Genomic DNA, 26,067 nt, shown 5'->3' with positions numbered 1-26,067 from the left:
GCTCTTTGAAAGAGTTATCAAATTAGTCCCACTGCCCTGCTCTATCCCCATAGCCCTGAAATCTTCCCCATTTGAAGTATTTATCCGATTCCCCTTTTGAAAGTTGCTATTGAATCCGATTCCACTGCCCTTTCAGGCATCACGTTCCAGATCACAACAAGTCCCTGTGCAAAAAGAATTAACTTCATCTCCACTCTGATGTTTTTGCCAATTATCTTAAAATTTGTGTTCACCATATTTATTAACAACTTAGATGATGGGATAGAAAGCCACATATCCAGATTTGCTGATGACAGAAAGATAGGCAGCACTGTAAGCAGTGTAGTAGGGAGTGTAACATTACAAAGAGATATTGATAGGTTAAGTGAATGGACGAAACTGTGGCAAATGGATTTCAATGTAGGCAAAGGTGAGGTCATCTATTTTCGACCTAAAAAGGATAGTACAGAGTACTTTCCAACTGGTGAGAAACTAGAAATAGTGGACAGAGAGACATGGGGCTTGATTTTACGCTCTCCCCCTGGTGAGTTTGAAGGTGGGAAGAGCATTTAATCAGGCAAGATAGTGGCAGGTGGAGACCCCGCCACCTCCCACCTCCATCCCATTTAAGTCTATGACGGTAAAGCCCATGGATGGCCTTCCCGCCCCACCACCAATTGAGGCCCTTAAGTGGGAAATTAATGCCCAATTAAGGGCCCCTTCCCGCCGCCGTCAGTATTAGCCCAGCGGCGGGTGGGCCTGTCGTCAAATGGGGACCATGACGAGGTGCTTGCTGGCTCCCGGGTGGGCTGCCTGATTGAGTGACCCGGCGTCAGGAAGGGGGGGGGGTGGCCACCCCAATCCCCCTACACCTCCACCCCGCAAAACCCCTCCCGCCCTCACTCACCTGTGACCTTGGTCCATTGACGATCCTGCGCCTTGGGTGGGTGCGTTACCGGCAGCCGCCACCACCTTTGTGGTGGGGCTGTTGAGTAAAAGAGCAGCTGGCCTCTGATTGGCCGACAGCTCTCATCCGACGCAATTTATGACCACAACATCCTTAATCCCAGGGAAGGCCCACTGCTGCCCAGTTAAGTGTCCGATTGGCACGTAATGCAGTGGACCTTGCTGAAAAGAAGCGATGTGAATTTCTCACCAGCTCTTCAGCCAGCGGGCGAGACTCCCGTCGTCTCCATTAAATACTGCTCATAGAATCCAAGTATATAGATCATTATAAACAGGTACAGAAAATAATCACAAAGTCTTTTGGAATGTTCACCTTCATATCTAGAGGACTAGACCGAAAGAAGGTGGAAGTCATGCTTCAGCTATACAAAGCCCTAGTAATGTGAGCAGTTGTGGGCACAACGCCTGAGGAAGGATATATTGGACTCAGAGGGAGTGCAGTGTAGATTTAATAGAATGATACCTGGACTCCAAGGGTTAATTTATGAGGCGAGATTACACAAACCAGGGTTGTATTCTCTGGAATTTAGGGGGATAAAGAGTGATTTGAGCTAGGTCTTTTTTTATTCATTCATGGGATGTGAGTATCATTGGCAGGGCAAGCATTTATTGCCCATCTCTAATTGCCCTTGAGAAGGTAGTGGTGAGCCGTTTTCTTGAACCGCTGCAGTCCATGTGGTGTTGGTACATCCACAGTGCTGTTAGGAAGTGAGTTCCAGGATTTTGACCCAGTAACAGTGAAGGAATGGCGATATATTTGCAAATCAGAATAGTGTATGACTTGGAGGGGAACTTGCAGGTGGTGATGTTCCCATGCATCAGAATATTTTTTGAAAGTTGCGAAATTTGTAAATGCTGATGTTCAGGGATACTTGGATGCATCCATACAAGGAACACAGAAAGTTCGTATGCAGGTACAGCAAGCAATTAGGAAGGCAAATGGCATGTTGGCCTTTATTACAATAGGATTGGAGTACAAGAATGAAGAAGTCTTGCTGCAATTGTGCAGGACTTTGGTGAGACCGCACCTGGAATACTGTGTGCAGTTTTGGTCTCCTTATTTAAGGAAGGATATATTTGCAATGGAGATGGTACAGCGAAGGTTCACTCAATTGGTCCCTAGGATAAGGGAGTTCTCCTATGATGAGAGGCTGAGTAAATTGGGCCTATATTCTCTGGAGTTTAGAAGAATGAGAGGCGATCTCATTGAAACATACAAGATTCTGAAGGAGCTGGATAGGGTAGACACAGAGATTGTTTCCGCTGGTCAGGGAATCTAAAACATGGGGGCACAGTCTCAGGATAAGGGGCCGATCATTTAGGACTGAGATGAGGCAAAATTTCTTCACTCAAGGGGTTGTGAATCTTTGGAATTCTCTACCCCAGAGGGTTGTGGATGCTCCATCATTGAATACATTTAAGGCTGGGTTAGACAGATCTTTGGTCTTTTAGGGAATCAAGGGATATGGGGAATGGGCAGGAAAGTGGAATTGAAGCCCAAGATCAGCCGTGATCGTATTGAATGGCAGAGCAGGCTCGATGGGCCATATGGTCTACTCCTGCTCCTAATTCTTGTGTTTTTATGTATCTGCTGCCCTTGTTCTTTTAGGTGGTAGAGGCCTCGGTTTAAAAGGTGCTGTCAAAGAAGCCTTGGGGAGTTGTTGCAATGCATCTTGTAGATGGTACACACTGTTGCCACTGTGCATCAGTGGTGGAGGGAGTGAATGTTTAAGGTGGTGGATGGGGCGCTAATCAAGCGGGTTGCTTTGTCCTGGATGGTGTCGAGCTCTTTGAGTGTTGTTGGAGCTGTACCCATCCAGAAAGTGAGGCGTCTTCCATCACACTCCTGATGTGTGCCTTGTAGATGGTAGACAGGCTTTGGGGAGTCAGGAGGTGAGTTACTCACTGCAGAATTCCCAGTCTCTGACTTTTCTTATAGCCACAGTATTTATGTGGCTGGTCCAGTTATGTTTCTGGTCAATGGTAACCCCCAGGATGTTGAAAGTAAGGGATTCAGTGATAATGCCATTAAATATCCAGGGAGATGGTTCGATTTTCTCTTTTTGGAGATTTCTCTTGTTGGTCATTGCCTGGTACTCGCAAATGTTACTTGTCATTTATCAGCCCAAGCCTGAATGTTGTCCAGGTCTTGTTGCAAGCGGAATGGACTGCTTCATTATCTGAGAAGTTATAACTAGGACTGAACACTGTGTAATTATCAGCGAACATTCCCACTTCTGAACTTATGATGGCGGGAAAGTCATTGATGAAGCAACTGAAGATGGTTGGGCCAAGGGCACTGCCCTGAGGAACTCCTGCAGCAATGTTGTGGGACTGAGATGATTGGCCTCCAACAACCACAACCATCTTCCTTTGTGATAGGCATGACTCCAACCAGCGGAGAGTTTTCCCTCTGATTCCCATTGACTTCAATTTTGCTGGGGCTCTTTGAATCCTTACTCGATCAAATGCTGCCTTAACGTCAAGGGCAGTCATTCTCACCTCACCTCTGGCATTCAACCTTCTAGTGCCAAGGCTGAAATGAGTTCAGGAACTGAGTGGCCCTGGTGGAACCCAACCTGAGCATCAGTGAGCTGGTTATTGTTGAGAAAGTGCCTCTTGATCACACTGTCAATGACACCTTCCATCACTTTGCTCAAGAATAGACTGATGGAATTGGCGGGATTTGATTTGTCCTGCTTTTTGTGTTCAGGACATACCCGGATAATTTTCCACACTAGCGAGAAGCTGTACTGGAACAGCTTGACTAGGGGCGCGGCAAGTTCTGGAGCACAAGACTTCAGCACTGCAGCCAGGATGCTGTCAGGGCACATAGCCTTTGCTTATGTCCAGTGTCTTCAGTCGTTTCTTTATATCACATGAAGTGAATCGAATTGGCTGAAGACTGGCATGTGATGCTGGGGACCTCAGGAGGAGGCCGAGATGGATCAAGAAGATGGTTGCAAAGGTATCAGCTTTGTCTTTTGCACTGATGTGCTGGGCTCTGCTATCTTTGAGGATGGTAATGCTCATGGAGCCTCCTCCTCCTGTCAGTTGTTTAATTGCCCATCACCATTCACAATTGGATATGGCAGGACTGCAGAGTTTTAATTGATCCATTGGCAGTGGGATTGCTTAGCTCTGTCTGTAACTTGCTGCTTCCGCTGTTTGGCATGCATGAGGTCCTGTGTTGTAGCTTCACCAGGCTGATTGCTCATTTTTCGGTAAGCCTGGTGCTGTTCCTGGTATGTTCTCCTACACTCTTCATTAAACCAGGGTTGGTCCCCCGGCTTAATAGTAATAGTAGAGTGTGGGATATGCTGGGCTATGAGGTTACAGATTGTGGGTGAATACAATTCTGCTGCTGTTGGATGGCCCACAGCGCCTCATGGATGCCCGGTTTTGAATTTTTAGATCTGATGTGAATCTGTCCCATTTAGTGCCGCACAACATGATGGAGGGTATCCTCAGTATGAAGAGCTTTCAAAGTATTAGGGGGATAGATAGGGTAGATAGACAGAAACTATTTCCACTGGCTGGGGAGTCTAGGACTAGGGCACATGGTCTATAAGTTAGAGCCAGACCTTTCAGGAGTGAAATTGAAGAATACATGCAAAGGGTGGTAGAAGTTTGGATTTCTGTTCTGCAAATATCAATTGATGTTCAATCAATTGTTAATTTTATACCTGAGATTGATAGATTTTTGTTATCTGGAGGTGTTTAGGGATATTGGACAAAGGTGGGTATATGGAGTTCAGTTGCAGATCAATGTACCCTCTAATTTTTTTTTTGGATTGTGTGGACAATTTGTTTAAGTTCCCGATCCCTTTAAATTCTTCTCTGCAGCTGCGCATGCGCAGTAGTTTAAAGGGGACGACTTGTGCACGGCCTGCGTGGGAACTGTCAGGTGATACACAGCTGAGAGGGAACATTGTCACAGATCAACAATGATCTCATTGAATGGCAGAACAAGCTAGAGAGGTTCCTCCTGTTCCTATTTCCCTACCTGCCCACTGGTTAACTACCATTCTGCTATTTAAAAAAAAAGATTTTTTTTTTTTTACAAAGTAACAATTCTCCAATTATCAATTGACTCTCTTCAATTATTTACTAGTTACAACCAGGAAGACATCACTAACACAGTTGTATGGTGTGAACAGCTGGGTGACTTTGCCCTGAATTCAGCAGGGTTTTTAAATGGATAACAACAGGGATAAGAACTTATTGAATGGCCCAAAATAGTTGGTGGGTTTATTACATTAAAAATGGTGCCCTTGTAACTGACTCCTGTGATGATGATGATCGGTAACGCACCATTTGCTCAATATGGCTGTTTTATCAGCTCTCAAAGCGCCCAGGAGCTTTGCATCCAAGGTGTGGGGAAGGTAAAGTTAAACATGTATAGGACCCTGGACAGGCCGCATTGTGAGTTACTGTGCACAGTTCTAGTCTCCATACTATTGAAAGGACATAGAGGCACTGGAGAAAGTACATAAAAAGATTTACAAGGATAGTCCCAAAACTGAGAGGTTATAACTATCAGCTCCCCCAAACAGCAATACTGGGACAGAGATTGAGCAGATGGGAGACTGATGGAGAAGACAAGAGAGGCTGAGGGACTGAGAGCCAGAGGAAAAGATATTGGGAGGAATGGAACACCAAGAGAGAAAGAACTTTCATTTATATAGCGCCTTACACAACTGCAGGACATCCTCAAGTCCTTTTGAAATGCAGTCACTGTTGTGATGTAGAGAATCATGGCACCAATTTGTGCACAGCAAGTTCCCACAAACAGCAATGAGATAATGGCCAGCTAATCTGTTTTTAGGTATTGGACAAATATTGGCCAGAACACCAGAACTCCCTACTCTTTGTCCAAAAGTACCTTTGGATTTTTTACGTCCGCCTGAGAGAGGGCAGATGGGGACTTGGTTTAATGTTTCATCAGAAAGACGACACCTCTGACAGCGCAGCACTCCCTCAGTACTGCACTGTGGTGTCGACTAGGTGATGCGTGCAAGTTAGTGGAGTGAGGCTTGAATGCAAGACCTCCTGATTCTACTGAGAGTGCTGCCCACTGAGTCAAGGCTGACGCCATTGGTGAGTTTAGGAGCAATGGAATACCGAGAGTCTGTGAGGGATGGGAGATGGACATCGCTGTCCAATGTCTCTTTGAACCGTAACCAGATTCTTGTGAACCAATGTGTGCTTTATAACCGGTGCTGACCAATGGTTCCCCAGCCACCCCTGCATTTCACTAGGGCTCAACACTCCATGTATCGAACCCATTACCTTTGACGTGAACCCCAACCCGGAAGTACACATCAACGTTGCGGACGGACTTCTCCACCAGGATGTAGTACCACTGCTGCCAGAATGGCATCTGATCCTGCAGCTCGCAGAGGTGGTGATCCCGGCAGTCTACACGGGTGGAGTTGTGGAGTGGGGGGGCCTTAGCCCTGATCTTCAGCAGCACTGGGCAGCCCCTCACCGTCCTGTTACTGTTGCTGCAGTCCGAGAGCTGCACCATCACCCGGGAGGTGTAACTTGGTATGAAAACCCTGAGGAGGAAGAAAAGAGTGAAAGGTAGAGGAAAGGGGATTAGCAGGAGAGCAGGAGATCCAGCTGAGGGTTTAAAAGTGCTTTGATTACCCCATCAGCATTATTTGCAACATCAGAACAGGAGAAGGCCATTCAGCCCTCAAACCTGCTCCTCAGTTAGATCATGGTTGATCGGCACCTTAATCCATTTACCTGTTTTGGTTCTGTATCCCTTGATACCCTGAGCTAATGGTAAAATGTAGAAGTGTCAGTGGGGGAGCATTTCGGGATTGTGACTATAACTCTGTAAGATTTAAGGTAGTCATGGAAAAGGACAAAGATGGACCAGAAATAAAGGTACTGAATTGGGGGAAGGCCGATTTCAATATGATAAAACAGGATCTGGCCAAAGTGGACTGGGAGCAGCTACTTGTAGGAAAGTCTACATCAGACCAGTGGGAGTCATTCAAAGAGGAAATAGTGAGAGTTCAGGGCCAACATGTACCCAATAAGGTGAAGGGTAGAACCAACAGGTCCAGGGAACCCTGGATTTCAAGGGATATAGAGGATTGGATCAGGAAAAAAAGGAGGCTTGTGGCAGATTCAGAGCACTGAAAACAGCGGTGGCACTAGAGGAGTACAGAAAGTGTAGGGAGGTACTTAAAAAAGTAATTAGGAGAGCGAAGAGGGGATATGAAAAAACACTGGCGGGCAAGATAAACGAAAATCCTAAGGCGTTTTGTAAGTATATTAAGGGCAAGAGGATAACCAGGGAAAGAGTAGAGCCCATTAGGGACCAAAGTGACAATCTATGTGTGGAGCCGGAGGACATGGGTGAGGTTTTAAATAATTACTTTTCAGCTGTGTTCACTATGGAGAAGGACGATGTAGATGTAGAGATCAGGGAGGGGGATTGTGATATACTTGAACATATTAGCATTGAAAGGGAGGAAGTATTAGCTGTTTTAGCGGGCTTAAAAGTGGATAAGTCCCCAGGCCCAGATGAGATGCATCCCAGGCTGTTATGTGAGGCAAGGGAGGAGAAAGCAGGGGCTCTGACACAAATTTTCACATCCTTTCTGGCCATAGGAGAGGTACCAGAGGATTGGAGGACAGCGAATGTGGTACCATTATTCAAGAAGGGTAGCAGGGATAAACAGGCTGGTGAGTCTAATATCAGTGGTTGGGAAACTATTGGAAAAAATTCTGAGGGACAGGATTAATCTTCACTTGGAGAGGTAGGGATTAATCAGGAATAGTCAAAGAACAAAGAACAAAGAAAATTACAGCACAGGAACAGGCCCTTTGGCCCTCCAAGCCTGCGCCGATCCAGATCCTCTATCTAAACATGTCGCCTATTTTCTCAGGGTCTGTATCTCTTTGCTTCCTGCCCATTCATGTAACTGTCTAGATACATCTTAAAAGACGCTATCGTGCCCGCGTCTACCACCTCCGCTGGCAACGCGTTCCAGGCACCCACCACCCTCTGCGTAAAGAACTTTCCACGCATATCCCCCCTAAACTTTTCCCCTCTCACTTTGAACTCGTGACCCCTAGTAATTGAATCCCCCACTCTGGGAAAAAGCTTCTTGCTATCCACCCTGTCTATACCTCTCATGATTTTGTACACCTCAATCAGGTCCCCCCTCAACCTCCGTCTTTCTAATGAAAATAATCCTAATCTACTCAACCTCTCTTCATAGCTAGCGCCCTCCATACCAGGCAACATCATGGTGAACCTCCTCTGCACCCTCTCCAAAGCATCCACATCCTTTTGGTAATGTGGCGACCAGAACTGCACGCAGTATTCCAAATGTGGCCGAACCAAAGTCCTATACAACTGTAACATGACCTGCCAACTCTTGTACTCAATACCCCGTCCGATGAAGGAAAGTATGCCGTATGCCTTCTTGACCACTCTATTGACCTGCGTTGCCACCTTCAGGGAACAATGGACTTGAACACCCAAATCTCTCTGTACATCAGTTTTCCCCAGGACTTTTCCATTTACTGTATAGTTCACTCTTGAATTGGATCTTCCAAAATGCATCACCTCGCATTTGCCCTGACTGAACTCCATCTGCCATTTCTCTGCCCAACTCTCCAATCTATCTATATTCTGCTGTATTCTCTGACAGCCCCCTTCACTATCTGCTACTCCACCAATCTTAGTGTCGTCTGCAAACTTGCTAATCAGACCACCTATACTTTCCTCCAAATCATTTATGTATATCACAAACAACAGTGGTCCCAGCACGGATCCCTGTGGAACACCACTGGGCACACGTCTCCATTTTGAGAAACTCCCTTCCACGGTTACTCTCTGTCTCCTGTTGCCCAGCCAGTTCTTTATCCATCTAGCTAGTACACCCTGGACCCCATGCGACTTCACTTTCTCCATCAGCCTACCATGGGGAACCTTATCAAACGCCTTACTGAAGTCCATGTATATGACATCTACAGCCCTTCCCTCATCAATCAACTTTGTCACTTCCTCAAAGAATTCTATTAAGTTGGTAAGACATGACCTTCCCTGCACAAAACCATGTTGCCTATCACTGATAAGCCCATTTTCTTCCAAATGGGACTAGATCCTATCCCTCAGTAACTTCTCCAGCAGCTTCCCTACCACTGACGTCAGGCTCACCAGTCTATAATTACCTGGATTTTCCCTGCTACCCTTCTTAAACAAGGGGACAATATTAGCAATTCTCCAGTCCTCCGGGACCTCACCCATGTTTAAGGATGCTGCAAAGATATCTGTCAGCGTGGCTTTGTCAGAGGGAGATAGTCTCCAACAAATATGATTGTATTTTTTGAGGAGGTGACTAGATGTGTAGATGAGGGTAAAACAGTTGATGTAGTCTACATGGACTTGAGTAAGGCTTTTGTTAAGGTCCCGCATGGGAGATTGGTCAAGAAGGTAAGAGCCCATAAGATCCAGGGCAATTTGGCAAATTGGATCCAAAATTGGCTTAGTGGCAGGAGGCAGAGGGTGATGGTCGAGGGTTGTTTTGGTGATTGGCAGGAGGCAGAGGGTGATGGTTGAGGGTTGTTTTTGCGATTGGAAGCCTGTAACCATTGGTGTACCGCAGGGATCGGTGCGGGGACCCTTGCTGTTTGTGGTGTACATTAATGATTTAGACGTGAATATAGGGGGCATGATAAGTAAGTTCGCAGATGACACGAAAATTGGTGGTGTCATAAATAGTGAGGAGGAAAGCCTTAGATTACAGGACGAAATAGATGGGCTGGTAAGATGGGCAGAGCAATGGCAAATGGAATTAATCCTGACAAGTGTGAGATGATGCATTTTGGGAGGACTAACAAGGCAAAGGAATATACAATGGATGGTAGAACCCTAGGAATTACAGAGGGTCAGAGGGACCTTGGTGTACTTGTCCTTAGATCATTGAAGGCAGCAGCACAGGTAGATAAGGTGGTTCGGAAGGCTTATCGGATACTTGCCTTTATTAGCCGAGGCATAGAATATAAGAGCAGGGAGGTTATGATGGAACTCTATAAAACACTAGTTAGGCCACAGCTGGGGTACTGTGTACAGTTCTGGGCAGCACACTATAGGAAGAATGTGATTGCACTGGAGAGGGTGCAGAGGAGATTCACCAGGATGTTGCCCGAGCTGGAGCATTTCAGCTATGAAGAGAGATTGGATAGGCTAGGGTTGTTTTCCTTAGAGCAGAGAAGGCTGAGGGGGGACCTGATTGAGGTATACAAAATTATGAGGGGCATTGATATGTTTTTCATGCAGTCAGAGCTGCTCATTATTCTACTATTAACACTCTCTCTGGACTAACGCTTTGTCTTTCATCACAAGCAGTAACACACTCTTTGCCTTTGTCCCAGGACAGCTTTTTTATTTAATCTATCCTGCCCTCTGCTCTAGCTAACACCTTTCCCTTTTGTTCTCTTTCCCCATCCCCCCATCCTCCCCTTCACTTGCTTAAAACCTAATTCTTTTCTAACCTTTGTCAGTTCTGAAGAAGGGTCACTGACCTGAAACGTTCACTCTGTTTCTCTCTCCACAGATGCTGCCTGACCTGCTGAGTATTTCCAGCACTTCCTGTTTTTATTATCGCTATTTAATGTCTCTTTCAACTATAACCAGAATCTTGTGAAGCTCCATCAGCCCCCAGCATCTGCAACCTTTTTGGGGGAGAGAATTCCAGATATCCACTCTCCTTTGCGTGGAAAAAGTGCTTCCTGACAATTCACTGATTTCACTGCTGAATGTCTTAGCTGTAATTCTAAGATTCCTTGGGCTTATTAACTTCTTGTTCACAATGAGTTCTCACCTGTCAGACTGTTAGTCAGCCTGCAAATTCTTCTACTGCTTTACATTTTCTCCAAGGGAAGGTTGTGAATAAACGACAACAAATTGTATTTATAAATCTTCATTAATGTAGTAAAATGTCCCAAGAGACTTCACAGGTGCATTATCGAACAAAATTCAACACTAAGCCATGTAAGGAGATATATTTAGGTCAGATGACCAAAAGCTTGATCAAAGAGGGAGATTTTAAGGAGTGTCTTAAAGGAGGAAAGCGAGGGGGAGAGGTGTAAGGAGGGGATTCCAGTGCTTGGTTCCAGGCAGCTGAAGGCACAATGCTTAAAATCGGGGATGTTCAAGAGGCTAGAATTGGAGGAGTGCAGATATCTCAGAGGGTTGTGTGGCTGGAGGAGATCACAGAGATAGGGAGAGGTGAGGCCGTGGAGGGATTTGAAAACAAGGTTGAGAATTTTAGAGTTGTGGTGTTGCCGGATCGGGAGCCAGTGTAGGTCAGCGAGCACAAGGGTGATGAATGAACGGGATTTGGTGCGAGTTAGGGCACAGCCAGCAGAGATCTGGATGAGCTGAACTTTACAGAAGGTAGAATATGGGAGACCGGCCAGGAGTACATTGGAATGGTCGAGTCTAGAGGTAACAAAGGCACGGATGAGAGTTTCAGCAGCAGATGAGCTGAGTTGGGAGCAGAGAGGGACATTGTTATGGATGATACAACAATGTCCTGATGGAGCACAATCCATCACTGGGGGGAAGGCACCTCCACTCATGGGTCCATCAATATGTAAGGAAAGAGTTAATTAAACTGTATTGAAGTCTCTTTATATTGAAGTAATATTAACTTTTAGGTCTTGTCTAGTAAGAGTATTACGGGTAAGAGAATGAAAATATAATCATACGTCAAGCTTGCCTAATTTTTGGATAAATGCATGTTTTAATATGCAATGCAACATTTTAGATTAGACCATGGACTTAATTAAAATAAGTACCAGGCAGAGACAGTCTTTAGCTGATAGATTCAGCAGCGGAAAATAACATTCGACTGATGAAGTGGAAGTATATTCTCAGGATATTAACTCCTGTAAAGATAATCTGCGTTAGGGATGTGGTCAAGTGATAATGCAGCCTTCATTCATTCGTCTCTCTGTAACTATCTCCGGTTAAATGATTTGATTGGCAGCTCAGCCAAGGTGAAGTTGGAGAGCTGTACTTGTTAAAGCTGAAGTTATTGATAAAGGCATGAGGGTTAACAGCGGATTGAATGTGGTAATTCTACGGAACATGTGGATTCCCAAACAGCAGGATAGGGAAAAAGGTGTAAAAGAATGGGAGTGTTCAGAGAGATGCTTCAAAATTCAATGAGGCCTGATCGGTTCTGAAAAAAATCCTCGATCTCTGAATTCTTAACATGTTTGAAATCTCTGGTTAACTGGCAAGACATCGCCATAAGCGTGGCTGTCAAATGCGTGTTTACTTATTGCCTCTGATAGTTATCACTGTGTGCTTAATTCCTATCAATGTCAATAAATCCTTTGAACTCTATTACTTTAAGGAGTAAAGGAGCAAGGACACCCATCCATTAACAGAAACATGCGTCAGTGATCAATGCAATCTGCTGTTCCTCCTACAGTGTCGCTCTGTGTGTCTGCACTGGCTCCATGCCCAGTTCATGCTCCGTGTTAGGGAAGGCAAACAGTGTCTGGCTCTGTGTGTGTATGTGTGTGTATGTGTGTGTTTGTCCATTGGCTCTGAGCCGACAAGCCTAGCAGCCAGCATCAATTTGACAGTCCCAGGCTCTGTGAAGCTCGTGTTAAACACGGACACTCTGCACGCACGTACCAGGCAGTGAGGAGGACAGAGCTTCCCAGGATTGGGACCAGTGCCAGCGATTAATGGAACCAATTAACGAGAAAGGATCTGTGCCCTTGGCAGTGATAATGTCACCTTGGCTCTTATATCACATGGTCTCCGACGCCTGGGTCACAGGGAGCCAGTACATCTTGGTGAGGCTGGCAGTGAGGGGTGTGTGGGAGAGGACTGGGCAGACAGAGTTATGTAGCAAATACCCACAAACTGATCACAACATAGTTGTGCAGGAGACACAGCTCTGTGCTCCTTCTAAACAATACCAGGCTCCAACAGAACCAGCAAGGCACCAGCACAGCAGCCACAAAACCAGTACAGCAGCAACACCAAGTGTACGCAGGAACAGAACCAGTACAGTACCAACAGAGCAGCCCCAATACCAGCAGCAACACCACGTGAATCACCAATGCCAACATTACCAGCACACGCACCAACGCCAATACCAGTACCAAACCAGAAGCAACATCCCCTGGGATTGTACTTTGCTTGTCGTGTCTCAGAGTGTTTTACAGGGGAGATAATGATGAAATAAAGATCTTTGGATGGCACCGATAGTGCAGTGTCTACTTCAACGCCAGCAGCATCCGGAATAAGGTGGGTGAGCTTGCAGCATGGGTTGGTACCTGGGATCTCGATGTAGTGGCCATTTCAGAGACATGGGTAGAGCAGGGGCAGGAATGGATGTTGCAGGTTCCGGGATTTAGATGTTTCAGTAAGAACAGAGAAGATGGTAAAAGAGGGGGGGGGGGGTGGCATTGTTAATCAAGGAGAGTATTACAGCGGCAGAAAGGACATTTGAGGACTCGTCTACTGAGGTAGTATGGGCCGAGGTTAGAAACAGGAGAGGTGAGGTTACCCTGTTGGGAGTCTTTTATAGACCTCCGAATAGTTCCAAAGATGTAGAGGAAAGGATAGCGAAGATGATTCTCGACAGGAGCGAGAGTAACAGGGTAGTTGTTATGGGGGACTTTAACTTTCCAAATATTGACTGAAAATACTATAGTTCGAGTACTTTAGATGGGTCAGTTTTTGTCCAGTGTGTGCAGGAGGGTTTTCTGACACAGTATGTAGACAGGCCAACCAGGGGCGATGCCACATTGGATTTGGTACTGGGTAATGAACCCGGCCAGGTGTTAGATTTAGATGTAGGTGAGCACTTTGGTGATAATGATCACAATTCGGTTAGGTTTACCTTAGCGATGGGCAGGGACAGGTATATACCGCAGGGCAAGAATTATAGCTGGGGGAAAGGAAATTATGATGTGATTAGGCAAGATTTAGGATGCGTAGGATGGGGAAGGAAACTGCAGGGGATGGGCACAACCGAAATGTGGAGCTTATTCAAGGAGCAGCTACTGCGTGTCCTTGATAAGTATGTACCTGTCAGGCAGGGAGGAAGTTGTCGAGCGAGGGAGCCATGGTTTACTAAAGAAGTTGAAGCGCTTGTTAAGAGGAAGAAGAAGGCTTATGTTAGGATGAGACGTGAAGGCTCAGTTAGGGCGCTTGAGAGTTACAAGCCAGCCAGGAAGGATCTAAAGGGAGAGCTAAGAAGAGCAAGGAGAGGACACGAGAAGTCATTGGCGGATAGGATCAAGGAAAACCCTAAGGCTTTCTATAGGTATATCAGGAATAAAAGAATGACTAGAGTTAGATTAGGGCCAATCAAGGATAGTAGTGGGAAGTTGTGTGTGGAATCAGAGGAGATAGGGGAAGCGTTAAATGAATATTTTTCGTCAGTATTTACAGTAGAGAAAGAAAATGTTGTCGAGGAGAATACTGAGATTCAGACGACTAGGCTAGATGGGATTGAGGTTCACAAGGAGGAGGTGTTAGCAATTTTGGAAAGTGTGAAAATAGATAAGTCCCCTGGGCCAGATGGGATTTATCCTAGGATTCTCTGGGAAGCCAGGGAGGAGAATGCAGAGCCTTTGTCCTTGATCTTTATGTCGTCATTGTCGACAGGAATAGTGCCGGAAGACTGGAGGATAGCAAATGTTGTCCCCTTGTTCAAGAAGGGGAGTAGAGACAGCCCTGGTAATTATAGACCTGTGAGCCTTACTTCGGTTGTGGGTAAAATGTTGGAAAAGGTTATAAGAGATAGGATTTATAATCATCTTGAAAAGAATAAGTTCATTAGCGATAGTCAGCACGGTTTTGTGAAGGGTAGGTCATGCCTCACAAACCTTATTGAGTTTTTCGAGAAGGTGACCAAACAGGTGGATGAGGGTAAAGCAGTGGATGTGGTGTATATGGATTTCAGTAAGGCGTTTGATAAGGTTCCCCACGGTAGGCTATTGCAGAAAATACGGAAGTATGGGGTTGAAGGTGATTTAGAGCTTTGGATCAGAAATTGGCTAGCTGAAAGAAGACAGAGGGTGGTGGTTGATGGCAAATGTTCATCCTGGAGTTTAGTTACTAGTGGTGTACCGCAAGGATCTGTTTTGGGACCACTGCTGTTTGTCATTTTTATAAATGACCTGGATGAGGGTGTAGAAGGGTGGGTTAGTAAATTTGCAGATGACACGAAGGTCGGCGGAGTTGTGGATAGTGCCGAAGGATGTTGTAGGGTACAGAGGAACATAGATAGGCTGCAGAGCTGGGCTGAGAGATGGCAAATGGAGTTTAATGCGGAAAAGTGTGAGGTGATTCACTTTGGAAGGGGTAACAGGAATGCAGAGTACTGGGCTAATGGGAAGATTCTTGGTAGTGTAGATGAGCAGAGAGATCTTGGTGTCCAGGTACATAAATCCCTGAAAGTTGCTACCCAGGTTAATAGGGCTGTTAAGAAGGCATATGGTGTGTTAGCTTTTATTAGTAGGGGGATCGAGTTTCGGAGCCACGAGGTCATGCTGCAGCTGTAGAAAACTCTGGTGAGGCCGCACCTGGGGTATTGCGTGCAGTTCTGGTCACTGCATTAGAGGAAGGATGTGGAAGCTTTGGAAAGGGTGCAGAGGAGATTTACTAGGATGTTGCCTGGTATGGAGGGAAGGTCTAACAAGGAAAGGCTGAGGGACTTGAGGTTGTTTTGGTTGGAGAGAAGGAGGAGGAGAGGTGACTTAATAGAGACATATAAGATAATCAGAGGGTTAGATAGGGTGGATAGTGAGAGTCTTTTTCCTCGGATGTTGATGGCAAACACGAGGGGACATAGCTTTAAGTTGAGGGGTGATAGATATAGGACAGATGTTAGAGGTAGTTTCTTTACTCAGAGAGTAGTAGGGGCGTGGAACGCCCTGCCTGCAACAGTAGTAGACTCGCCAACTTTAAGGGCATTTAAGTGGTCATTGGATAGACATATAGATGATAATGGAATAGTGTAGGTCAGATGGTTTCACAGGTCGGCGCAACATCGAGGGCCGAAGGGCCTGTACTGCGCTGTAATGTTCTAAAAAAAAAGGGATGACTTTAGAAAAGCTTTGAAGGTAGGAAGAGAAGAGGGTGGATTGAATTTGTCAGAGAGCTCCCAGGTTGGTGCGGGGATGGGGTGGGTGGGTGGTGGAGCGGGGATGGGGGGAGCGGCGAGGTTGAGAGATTAGAGATCAGGGTGGACCAGTAGGACTGGGTAACAAGCGGGAATGTAGAGCTGCAGACATTAAGGTATTGGCTGGGACAAGGCTGTGCGAGGATTCGAAACCAAACAACAAAGAACATGACACTGATCCACTGAGTAAATAGATGGCAATGGGAGTAGGAGAGAGTCATGGAGGAACATAGCAACAGATGGAGGCCATTCAGCCCTTCGAACTTGTTCTGCCATTCAATTAGATCATAGCCGATCTGTATCTTAACTCCTCTTACCCACCATAGTTCCATATCCATTAATATGGCTCATGCTTTGCAACCTGTCATCATAATTTAACACTTTTAACCTGATATCATTCTGATAAACCTGTGTGGCACTGTCACCCAGCTTGTTCATATCCCTCAACCCCATCAACCCACCTCCTCACAATGTCCCTCAGCCTCACCGACCCACATTCACACCATATCCCTCAACCTCACCTATCCACCTTCTCACAAACACCCTCAAACCCGCCTCCCAAACTTCTCACCATATCCCTCAATTCCACCTACCCACCTTCTTACCATCCTCATCCCCACCTACCCACCTCCTCACCCTATACCTCAACACCACCTACCCACCTTCTCCCCATATCACACAGCCCCACCTACCCCTCCTCACCATATCCCTCAACTCCACCTACCCACCAGCTCACCATATCCCAGAACTCCACCTACCCACCTCCTCCTCATATCCCACATCCCCACCTACCCACCTCTTCACCATATTCCTCAATGCTACCTAACCACCTTCCCACAAAATCCCTCAATCCCACCTTCCTTCTCCCTATATCCCTCAACTCCACCTACCCATCTTCTCTCCATATCCCTCAACCCCACCTACCCACCTTCTCCCCATATCCCTCAACCCCACCTACCCACCTTCTCTCCATATCCCTCAACCCCACCTACCCACCTTCCCTCCATATCCCTCAACCCCACCTACCCACCTTCTCCACATATCCCTCAACCCCACATACCCACCTTCTCCACATTTCCCTCAACCCCACCTACCCACCTTCTCCACATATCCCTCAACTCCATCTACCCACCTTCTCCACATATCCCTCAACTCCACCTACCCACCTCTTCACCACATCCCTCAACTCCACCTACCCACCTTCTCCACATATCCCTCAACTCCACCTACCCACCTCTTCACCACATCCCTCAACTCCACCTACCCACCTTCTCTCCAAATCCCTCAACCCCACCTACCCACCTTCTCCCCATATCCCTCAACTCCACCTTCCCATGATATTCGCAACTCCACCTACCATATTTCTCAACTAATCCCTCCACACCATTGTCTCTAATGTTGTCTACTTCATACCTTTGCCTGGTAACTCACTCCATGTTTGGATGGAGCCGAGTTCTTATTGACTTCCTTTTTTACCCCCATCTTCTAATTTCTAAACATTGCCCCTGGGTGACTGAGGTCCATGCCCCAGGGGGAGATTTGCCTGGATCAATCCCCTTCATAATTGTGAATAAGGTCACCTCGAATTCTTCTCTTTTCCAGACAGAACAAGCCCACGATTACTGACCTGCCGCTATTGCATTACATTTCCCAGTGCACAGAGTGCTCTTACTGACCACAAGATTGACAGGCTGTTGGAGGAATGAATAGGGAGCTTTATCCATTTCCCATAAATAACTGTCAACAGTAACAGGAAGAGCACATTTCACACAGTTACCGTGCTCTCATACTCCATTATGTCATCTACTTGGTAACATTAGTCGAGGAGGCCTCAGCCTGACTCACTTACTTGTAGAGTGCTGATCTGTTGTGCCCCGAGATCATCTGATCTATCACGTAACCAGGATACAGGACAGGGATGCCAATCAATCTCTGCACAATCAATTGGGGTTGGAAGAGATATTGACATTCTTCATAGAGGCCCTGAGGACACAAGGCAAAACAAATTAAATCAGACAGAGCGATGGCTGATTTCCCTGTTTGGTGTCCTGCCCTTTGTATAGCTATGTGTTTAGGGTAGAATAATGGATCATCAGTGGGTAAGTTTAACAACAAATTATATTTATATATCTGGTTATGGTGAATGAAATCGGACAAGTGGATCAAGCCTCAGGAGGGGAACATTTATGGAACAGTGATCATGGTATTATAAGGTTTAGGATAGCTATGGAAAAGGACAAGGAACAATCTTGAGTAAAAATACTCAGTTGGGAGAGGGACAATTCCAGTGAGGTGAGAACAAATCTGGCCCAGGTAAACTAGAATGAAGAATTGACAGGCAAAAATGTAATGGAAAAATGGGCTTCCTTTAAAGAGGAGATGTTTCGGAAACAGTCGAGGTACGTTCCCATGAGGGGGAAAGGTAGGGCAACCAATCCGGAGCTCCCGGGATGATGAAAGAGATAGCGTGTAAATGAAGCATAAAAAGGTTGCATATCTCAAATGTCAGGTTGATAATACAAGTGAGAACCAGGCAGAATATAGAAAGTTCGGAGGGGGAAGCGAAAATGGAAATAAGACAGATAATGAAAGAGTATGAGAAGAGACTGGCGGCTAACATTAAGATGAATCCAGAGTCTTCTATAGGCATATAAATAGCAAAAGGGTAGTAAGAGGAGGGGTGGGGCTGATTAGAGACTAAAATCAGGATCTACACATGGAGGCAGAGGGCATGGCTGAGGTACTAAATGAGTATTTTGTATCTGTCTTTACCAAGGCAGAAGATGCTGCCCAAGTCATGGTGAAAGAGGAGGTACTTGAGATACTGGATGGGCTAAATATTGATAAAGAGGAGGTATGAGAAAGGCTGGCTGTAATTAAAAGTTGATAAGTCACCAGGAAAGGATTAGATGCATGTGAGGATGCTGAGGGAAACCATTAATTGTCTCCACTTCCACCACCTTGAAACATATAAGATCCTGAGGGGTCTTGACAGGGTGGATGCGGAAAGTATGTTTCCCCTTGTGGGAGAATCCAGAACTAGGGGTCACTATTTAAAAATAAAGTGTTGCCCATTTAAGACAGAGATGAGGAGAAATTGTTTCTCTCAGAGGGTCGTGAGTCTTTGGATTTCTCTTCCTCAAAAGGCGGTGGAAGCAGAGTGTTTAAATATTTTCAAGGCAAAGGTAGGTAGATTCTTGATAAGCAAGGGGGGGGGGGTGAAAGGTTATTGGGGTAGGCGGGAATGTGGAGTCGAGGTTATAATCAGACCAGTCATGATCTTATTGAATGGCAGAGCAGGCTCGAGGGACCGAGAGGCCTACTCCTGCTCCTAATTTGTATGTTCGTAATTTCATATCCCCCCAAATCTCTTGCCCAAATCCTTAAATCTGTGTCCTTAGTCCTTGTACCATCAACTAATGGGGACAGCTTTTGTTTGTCTACCTTATGTAAACCTGTCATAATCTTGTCCACCTCTATCAAATCTCCCGCAATCTCCTTTGCTCAATATGAACAAGCCCAGCTTTTCCAACCCAACCTTGTAGCTAAAATCCCACATACCTGGAACTCTCCTGTGCACTCTGTCATGGAGCCTCACATTCTTCCTTAGGTGTGAAGACCAGAATGGATGTAATATTCTAGTTGTGGCCCAGCCAGAGCTTTATAAAGTTTCACCATAACGTCCCTGCTTTTGTACTCAATCCCTCTATTTATGAAGCCCAAGATTTTTTTAATTCTTCCATGGGCTGTGAGTGTCGCTGGCAAGGCCAGCATTTGTTGCCCATCCCTACTGCCCTTGAAAATCTTAGAATCGTAGAATGGTTACAACACAGAAAGGGGCCAGTCGGCCTGTCATGTCCGCGTCGATTCACTGCAAGTGCAACTCACCTAGTCCCATCCCCCGCCTTTTCGCCATAGCCCAGAATTTTTTTTCTCTTCAGATAATTGTCCAATTCTCTTTGAAGAGCCATGATTGAATCTGCCTCCACCACACTCTGAGGTAGTGCATTCCAGATCCTAACCATTCTCTGCATAAAGAAGATTTCCCCCATGTCACCGTTGCTTCTTTTGCCAATCACCGTAAATCGGTGCCCTCTGATTCTCAATCCTTCTGCCAAGGTCCCATATGCCATATACCGCCAAGAAAATCCAATATGCTTTGCTAACTACTCTCTCAATATGTCCTGCCACCTGCAAAGATCTATGCACGTGAAACCCCAGGGCGTCTGTCCCTGCACGCTCTTTAGGACTGTATCATTTAGTCTATATGGCTACTCCTATTGCTCTGCCTTCACCACACACTTCTCTGTATCAAATTCCATCTGCCACTTGTCTTCCCATTTTGCTAGCCTATCTATCTCCTGTTGCAGTCAATTGATATCATCCTCACTGTCTGCCACACCTCCAAGTTTGGTATCATTTGCAAATTTTGAGATATTACTCTGTATTCCAATATCCAAGTCATTTCTATATATCAAAAAAGCAGTGGTTCTAACACTGAATCTTGGGGAACACCACTGTCTACTTTCCTCCAGTCTGAGAAACAACCATTCACCATGACTCGCTGTTTTCTGTCCTTAGGCCAATTTTTTTTATCCAAGCTGACACTGACCCTCCTATTCCTCAAGCCTCAATTTTGTTAACCAGCATTTTATGTGGTCCCTTATCAAATACTTTTTCAAAATCCATATGGACAACATCTATTGCATTCCCTTCAACAACCTTCTCTATTACTTCATCAAACATTCAGTTAGATTAGTCAAGCCTTTTACAAATCTGTGATGGCTATCCTTAATATCTTGATATATATTGATGACCTAGAATGAGGTGTACTGGACACAATTTCACTACGATTCCTCTTTCACTCCAACTTTGGCAGCATCTTAATCCTTGCTAAAGACAGATGCAAAGTATAGCTCAGCCATGCCCTCCGCCTCCATGTGTATTTCCCCTTTTTGGTCCCTAATCAGCCCTACTCCTCCTTTTACCATGCTTTTACTATTTATATGCCAATAGAAGGCTTTTGGATTCCTTTTTTTTATGCCAGTCTCATCACATACTCTATCTTTGCTGCTCTTGTTTATTTTTCAACTCCTGAACCTTCTATATTCAGCCTGGTTCTCACTCGCATTATCAACCTGACATCTGTCATACACACCCTTTTTTTTGCTTCATTTCATTCTCTATCTCTTTCATCATCAGGGAGCTCTGACTTTGTTTGTCCTACCTTTTCTCTTTGTGACAATGTACCTCAACCGTATCCAAACTATCTCCGCTTTAAAGGCAGACCATTGCTCAATTACAGTTTTGCCTACCAATCTTTGATTCCAATTTACCTGGGCCTGATCCATTCTCACCCCATTGAAATTGACCTTCCCACAATTAATTATTTTTACATTGATATTGCTCCTTGTTTTTTTCCATAGCCAATCTAAACCTTATGATACTATGATCACTGTCGCCTAATGTTCCCCTACTGAAGCATGATTTACGGGACCCACCTCATTCCCCATAACCATCTCTAGCAGTGCTTCCTTCATCCTTGGACTGGAAACATACTGATGTAGAAAATTCTCCTGAACATTCTTTAGAAACTTTTCCCCTCTCTGCCCTTTAGACTATTACTATCCCAGTCTATATGAGGATAATTAAAGTCTCCCATTATAACTACTCTATTGTTTTTGCACCTCTCTGTAATTTCCATGCAAATTGGTACCTCTATTATTTCTTAGCTCTAACCAAGTAAATTCTGTCCTTGGTCCCTCTAGGAGATCCTCTGTCTCCAGCACTGTAATATTATCCTTAATCAGGACTGCTACCCCTCCTCCTTTATTTCCTTCCCTTCCTTCCCTATCTTACCTGAGCACCTTGAATCCAGGGGTATTCAGTACTCAGTCCTGCCCTTTTATGAGCCAGGTCTATGTTATCGCACAACATCATATTCCCACGTGGCTACTTATACCTGCAGCTTGCCAACCAATTTACCACACTCCTTGTGTTTACATGCATGCACAGTAAACCCAATTTAGGCCTTATTGCATTCTCTCTTACTCTGACACACCTAATACCTTACTATTTCTTATTCTAGTGCTATTTGTCTCTCCCAATTCTTTGTACACATTGTGTTTCCTTTCTACTGTTACCTCCTGTTCCCATCCCCTGACAAGTCAGTTTAAATCCTTCCCAACAGCACTAGCAGACCGCACCACAAGGACACTGGTCCCGGCTCTGTTCAGGTGTAACCCGTCCAGACTGTACAGGTCCTATCTCCCCCTGAACTCATCCCAATGTCCCAGGAATCTAAAGACCTCCCTCCCGCACCATCTCTCCAGCCACACATTCATCTGCTCTATCCTCCTATTTCTACACCCATTAGCATATGGCACGGGGAGTAATCTGGAAACTGCTATCTTTGAGGTCCTACTTACTGGTTTTTCTCCTAGCTTTCTCAAATCTGCCTGCAGGACCTCATGCTTCTTTCTATCTCTGTCGTTGATACTGATATGGACCACGACTGCTGGCTTGTTCACCCTGCCCTCTCAGAGTGCTCTACAGCCTATCAGTGACATTCTTGACCCTGGCACTGGGGAGGTAACACACTATTCCAGATTCACATCTGCAGCCACAGAAACGCCTGTTTGTTCCCCTAACTATCGAATCCCCTATCGCTATTGCTTTACCAGTGTTCCTCCTGCCCTCCTGTGTAGCTGAGCCAACCACGGCTCTGGCTGCACATCCTCGAGGAACCATCACTGCCACCAGTATTCGGAACTGAATACTGATTGGAGAGCGAATACATTCATCGGCTGCTTCTCTACCTGCCTGGTCCTCCGTTACTGCTTGACAGTCACTTCCTCCCTCTCTGCCTGCATACCCTTGCGCTGCAGTGTGACCACATCTAGAAATGTGCTTTCCACAAAACTCACAACCTCGTGGATGCACCATCGTGATGCCAGCTGCCACACAATCTCCGAAACCCGGAGCTCGAGCTGCTCCAGCTGACAACACTTCCTGCACATGTAGCTGACCAGCCTCTCACGCCCATGTATCCATTATTCTATATAAACCACTCAAAACCCTCAATCAAATTCAAGCCTGTAACTCACCCCCAGGTATCTATTAGTCTCTATATATAAAAAACACCTGAATCCCTCAATTAGATACCAGCCTGTGACTCACTCCCAGATATACATTACACATCCATTACGTATTGAAACTAATGAGTGGCCTCCACAAGGCAGAGATATTGCACCTGTAAGTGGAGCTGTGTGTCTAATGTTACGTGACCTAAGGTCGGGTGGCAGTGCCACCGAAAGGTGAAATAAAAATTACCTCTTTGCAGGAAAATATGACAAGAGGTCAATGCAAAAAGATATGGAGAGCACTTTGGAAAATTCATGCATGACTTGGTTCAGTGGTAGCCTATGCACTCTAAATCAGAAAGATGTGGGTTCAATTCCCATTCCAGAGACTGGAGCATGTAATCCAGGTTGACACTCCAGTGCAGTACTGAGGGAGTGCTGCACTATCAGAGGTGCCATCCTTTGGAGAAGGTCTTATGCCGAAGCCCGACCTGCTGTTTCAGATGGACTTAAAGGGTCCCGTGGCACTATTCATGAGAGAGAGCCCTGGTCTCTGGGTCAATATTTATTCCTCAAGCAAGACTGCTGAATAGGGGAGAAGGTGGCATAGTGGTAATGTCACTGGGCTAATAATCCAAAGGCCTGGGCTAATGCCCTTGGGATATGGGTTAAAATCCCACCTTGGCAGCTTGGAATTTAAATTCAATTTATTAAAATCTAGAATTGAAAGCTAGTCTCAGTAATGGTGCCATGAAACTATCATCGATAGTTGTAAAAACGCATCTGGCTCGCTAATGCCTTTTAGGGAAGGAAATTTGCCATCCTTACCTGGTCTGGCCTACACGTGACTCCAGACCCACAGCAATGGTGGTTGATTCTTAACTGCCCTATGAAATGGCCTAGCAAGTCACTCAGTTGTAATTATGGATGGGCAACAAATGCTGACCTTGCCAACATGGCCCACATCCCAAGAAAGAATATAAAAAAATACAGGTGATCTGGTCATATTGTTGTTTGTGGGATCTTGCTGTGCACAAATTGGCTGCAGCACTCTAGTGACTGGGGAACATAATTTAGGTGGACACATCTGTAGGAGGTGGCACATTTTGGATGAAAATTAAACCAAAGACCTGTTAGGTGGATATAAAAGATCCTGTTTCACCATCAGCAGAGGAGCTGGCAAGCTGTCCTGGCTAACATTCATCCCTCAATTAACAGCTCTAAAATAGATCAGCTGCTCATTATCTCATCCCTGCGAGTCGGACCTTGCTGTGAGCAAATCAGCTGCCACATTGCGAGTGACTGTACTTTCAAAGGACTTCATTGGCTGCAAAGCACTTTGGATGTCCTGAGATGCTAAATGCAAATCCTTTCTTTCTGATGCAATTATCTTGGGTTTACCTTGACTGAAATTTTCCCTTTGTCCTTCGGTAAGTGAGCAGCAAGGAACCAGTCTCCCGGAAGCGGGCTGGTGATGTTAAACACCCCCGTCGTGCGGTTTGGTAGAGTCCACGTCAGAGTTACTGCAAATGACCCCGGCACAATGGTGTCGGTAGGAAACCGGGTGTGTAGTGGGTTAATAACTGGCGGAGCCCCGGATCGGAAATACCTGGTGGAGATTCGGAGGGAAGTAAGAGTTAGGAGTGGAAATAACAACTTCCATTTATATAGTGCCTTTAATATAGTAAACCGTAGTAAGGCACTTCACAGGAGCGTTACAAAACTGAATTTGACACCAAGCCACAATCGGAGATATTAGGACAGATAACCAAAAGCTTGGTCAAAGAGGTAGATTTTAAGGAATGCCTCAAAGGAGGAGAGAGAGGTAGGGAGGCGAAGAGGTGTAGGGAGGGAATTCCAGAGCTTATGACCTTGACAGTTGAAGGCATGGCTACCAGTGGTGGAGCAATTCAAACTGGGGTAGTGCAAGGCCAGAATTGGAAGAGTGCAGACATCATAGAATCATCGAAATTTACAGTACGGAAGGAGGCCATTCGGCCCATTGTATCCACGCCAGCCAACAAGGAGCCATCCAGGTTAATCCCACTTTCCAGCTCTTTTTCGTAGCCTTGTAGTTTACAACACTTCAAGTGTATGTCCAAGTACTTTTTAAATGTTAAGAGGGTTTCTTCCTCTAACACCCTTTCAGGCAGTCAGTTCCAGATCCCCACCACCCTCTTGGTGAAAGAAATTCCTCTCGAATCCCCTCTAAACCTCCTACCTCTTACCCTGAATCCCCCTCAACCAAGGGGAATGGGGCCAAGCTCTCCACTCTATCTAGACCCCACATAATTTTATGCATTTCAATTAGGTCTCCACTCAGCATCCCCTGTTCCAAAGAAAACAACCCTAGCCTATGCAATCTTTTATCATTACAAAAATTCTCCAGTCCGGGCAACATCATCATAAATCTCCTCTGTACCCTCTCGAGTGCAGTCACATCTTTCCTATAGTGCAGTGACCAGAACTGCATGCAGTCCTCCAGCTGTGACCGAACTAGTGTTTTATACAGCTCCAGCATAACCTCCCAGCTCTTATAATTTATGTCTCAGTTAATAAAAGCAGGTATCCCCTATGTCTTTTTGACCACCTTATCTACCTGTCCAGACATCTTCAGGGATCTGTGGACATGCACTCCAATGTCCCTCTATTCCTCTACACTTCTCAGTATCCTACCATTTATTGTATATTCCATTGCCTGGTTAGCCTTCCGCAATTGCATTACCTCACACTTCTCTGGATTGAACTCCATTTGCCACTGTTCCACCCACCTGACTAGTCCATTGATATCTTCCTGCAGTCTACAGCTTTCTTCTTCATTGTCAACCATGTGACCAATTTTTGTATTG

The 26,067-nt window shown here is 45.6% G+C and overlaps 1 protein-coding gene across 1 annotated transcript in view; it reads right to left on the bottom strand.

Moving 5' to 3' along the window:
- tmem8b (transmembrane protein 8B) overlaps positions 1 to 26,067 on the bottom strand; it is a 92,955-nt gene that overhangs the window by 54,087 nt on the left and 12,801 nt on the right. Inside the window, exons 3-6 of the mRNA XM_068028980.1 lie at positions 24,620 to 24,827; positions 17,986 to 18,119; positions 6,238 to 6,506; positions 3,467 to 3,751 (exon numbers count right to left, since the gene is read on the bottom strand). Coding sequence (XP_067885081.1) covers positions 3,467 to 3,751; positions 6,238 to 6,506; positions 17,986 to 18,119; positions 24,620 to 24,827 — 896 coding nt within the window. The remainder of the gene's footprint in view (positions 1 to 3,466; positions 3,752 to 6,237; positions 6,507 to 17,985; positions 18,120 to 24,619; positions 24,828 to 26,067) is intronic.

The sequence above is a fragment of the Heterodontus francisci genome, chromosome 4, assembly GCF_036365525.1.
Source record: "Heterodontus francisci isolate sHetFra1 chromosome 4, sHetFra1.hap1, whole genome shotgun sequence".
Lineage (NCBI taxonomy): Eukaryota > Metazoa > Chordata > Chondrichthyes > Heterodontiformes > Heterodontidae > Heterodontus > Heterodontus francisci.
The sequence above is the reverse complement of the archived record's forward strand: the minus strand, read 5'-3'. Positions and strand labels throughout refer to the sequence as shown.